This window comes from Dendropsophus ebraccatus, chromosome 1 (assembly GCF_027789765.1).
Source record: "Dendropsophus ebraccatus isolate aDenEbr1 chromosome 1, aDenEbr1.pat, whole genome shotgun sequence".
NCBI lineage: Eukaryota > Metazoa > Chordata > Amphibia > Anura > Hylidae > Dendropsophus > Dendropsophus ebraccatus.
The window spans coordinates 228,274,528-228,277,711 of record NC_091454.1 but is presented as its reverse complement, the minus strand read 5'-3'; the positions used below and the strand labels follow the sequence as shown (position 1 = coordinate 228,277,711).

At 40.5% G+C, this 3,184-nt stretch overlaps 1 protein-coding gene across 1 annotated transcript; it reads left to right on the top strand.

Annotated features, from left to right (window-relative positions):
• Positions 1-269: 269 nt before the first annotated feature.
• On the top strand, positions 270-1,187 carry LOC138786233 (olfactory receptor 10A7-like). The gene has a single exon (XM_069963075.1). The coding sequence runs from the start codon at positions 270-272 to the stop codon at positions 1,185-1,187; it is 918 nt and encodes a 305-aa protein (XP_069819176.1).
• Positions 1,188-3,184: the final 1,997 nt, after the last annotated feature.

Sequence of the window (3,184 nt, the reverse complement as noted above, 5' to 3'; positions counted from 1 at the left end):
CACCTATAACAAATAAAGTTAGTTTTTTTTTTCCTTTTTGTACATTACTCGAACCAGCAGATCGTGCTGCCTCCATATTATTTCCATGATAAACTTTTTCCTCCCTTACTGACATTCTAGCTCTGGTGAAGACCCCATCCCTGTGCAGCTTCTCCACATCCACTACAATGAGGACAAGATCAGCCTGGACTGGACCCTCTACCTCCCGGACCCCCATAGCAGCCACATGGGCCTCCTCTATAGTAAGTACACCCCCAGAGAAGACCAATATGACGGCTGTCACAGAGTTCATCCTCTTAGGATTTCAGGTCAGTCAGAATATAAGAATTCTAATGTTCTCTCTGCTCATTGTGATTTACTGGTTTACAATGTTCATGAATCTCCTGATCATCACCCTGGTGTCCACCAGCAAGACCCTCCACACCCCAATGTACTTCTTCATCTCACAGCTCTCCATCAGTGACATCTTATTATCTACAGATATTGTCCCCAACATGCTTCATATACTACTATATAATAGAGGAAACATTACTTTTATTGGTTGTATGACTCAGTTTTATGTCTTCTCGGCCTCAGAAGCTTCTGAGTGTCTTCTCCTCACAGTGATGTCTTATGACAGATATGTGGCCATCTGTAATCCGCTCCATTACTCCTCCATCATGACAAGTACATATTGTGTGATATTGTCCATCATCTCTTGGTTGGCGGCTTTTTCCATTATTTTGTGTCTCCTCATAACAATAGTAATGTTAGACTTTTGTGGATCGAACATCATTGACCATTTCTTCTGTGATACTGTTCCCCTAGTAGAACTTTCCTGTTCTGATATTTACAATGTTCAGCTGGAAGTTTCTTTGCTAGGGATTATATTAACTTTATTCCCTATAACAACAATTATATTCTCATATACCAGAATTATTGTCACCACCTTAAGGATCCCATCCAGTACTGGTAGACAGAAAGCCTTCTCCACCTGTAGCTCCCACCTCATTGTGGTCTCCATATTCTTCTGGACTATTTTCAGTGTTTATGTTGTTCCAACAAGAGGAGAATCCTCGACCATCAGTAAGATCCTGTCCCTGCTATATACTGTATTTACCCCTCTCATCAACCCCATTATATACAGTCTAAAGAATAATGATATAAAGATGGCTTTTCATGGACAGATCTATAAGTATTTCAGGTGATAGAGTTATACTTTATGTAAAAATATAGACTTGTATTTTATTTTGTGTTGATAATGTCATGTTATATTATTATCAGTAACAGTGCTGTCCGTTGTAATATTTTTAGTATCTGTAAGGATCAGTCACAACAAACATACAAAGAGACAATGGACCCTAGGCTACATCCCCCCCCCCCACACACACACACACTATTTCCTTGCCAACATACTACAAACTGTCCTTACCAGCAGTGGGTAACTGGGCAACAGTCCCTAGCCTGAGCAAGTGTGACACAAAAATAAATAAATAAATAAAGCTGGATCAACTGTTCAAGGTAATAACAGCCGAGCAACAGAAGTACAGAATCATAAACCAAACTCGAACGCAAGGGCAAGGCAAATAGGATAGGGCAGACGGGTAACAAGGGAAGTCAAAAAATCAAAGCAAGGGGTCAAAAATGTAATGCAGACAAGGGATTCAAAGGAAGCTTCAGCTGTATAAACATACAATAGCCAGTACAAGAGTGGTGAACTAAGGTACACTTATACTAGGTCAGGGGCTCTGTCCAAACCAGATCTACATAGGCCATCTACATAAGCCATCTACATAAGCTTTCCAGCTACCCTTAGTGAACCCTCAGTAGGTGGAGTCAGTCTGGAAGGGTTATGTAGATGGAAGCACGAATGTCTTTCTCTTAGACCCAGGTACACTACTTTGGGCCATAACCTTTCCAGTGGATCAAGTTTTGAATAGAATTCAGAACGTTATGAGAATCCGGCACTTTCTCAACTTCATATTCAAGATCCCTTTGGATCACCAAGGGGGCTGGCAGGGTTGATGGTACGACAGGAATGACTTTAAGAAAACTTTTATGAAAAACATTATGAAGACATTATGGACCTAGGTAAATGTAACCTAAAAGACGCAGGATTTATCACTTCAAAGATAACATAAGGGCCCATGAACCTTGGAGCAAATTTCCCTGAAGGCACACTTAGTTGCATATTTCTTGTAGAAAGCCAGAGTTTGTCAAAGAACCTTATATTCTTGGCCAGATATGTGTCTTTTATCAAATAAAATTTTTGATGATTTTTGAGCTTTAACCAAGCTCTGAAAAGCTTGGGCCCAAACTGTGCACAGTTTTTGATATATGGCCTCTGCAGAGGGATTGACTGATTCCGGACTGAGGGCAGACCAATACCTACGATTAAAACCATCATTGCAAAAAAAAAAAAAAAAAAGGAGACATGTGGATAGATGAATATTCTTTGTTGCTTAAGGCAAATGCGGCTATCGGCAAAAAGTCTTTCCAATTATCCCAGGCATCTGACACAAAACGTCTAAGAAACTGTTCTAAAGATTGATTAACTCTTTCAGCTTGACCATTCATCTGTGGATAAAATGCTGAAGAAAATAACAAAGAGACATTCAGTTTGGCACAAAAGTCTCTTCAATATCTGGGCATGAATAGCGCCCCTCTATCAGATGCTAAAATTATTATGTTAATTTGTTTTCCCTAAGACCCATTGGCATCACAACATATGGGGTAAATTCGCCCCTGCAAGCCCCTGGGACGAAGGAATATTTAATGAAAAAATAACAATTACATTTTAATCCCCTCCTCCATGAGGTATAAATAGGCTCCACCTCCCCCTAGACCTCAGTCTAATTATAAAGAAACATAAAACACAGGGAGGGAGTCTTGTGATGCCAATGGGTCTTAGGGAAAACAAATTAACATAATAATTTTAGCTTCCCTTACGTCCCATTGGCATCACAACATATGGGGAATTAGCAAGCATTATCCCCAATGGGCGGGTTATTTATTACATCCGCATTAAGAACAGATCTTGCAAAGGTTGTTCTTGACAAGAAAGAAGTATCCAGCCTGAAATATCTCACAAAGGTAGTCAAAGACGACCAGGTAGCTGCCTGGCATATGTCCTCAAGTGGCACAGCGGCACGCTCTGCCCAAGTGGAGGCCACAGCTCTAGTAGAGTGAGCCCTGGTAAATTCTG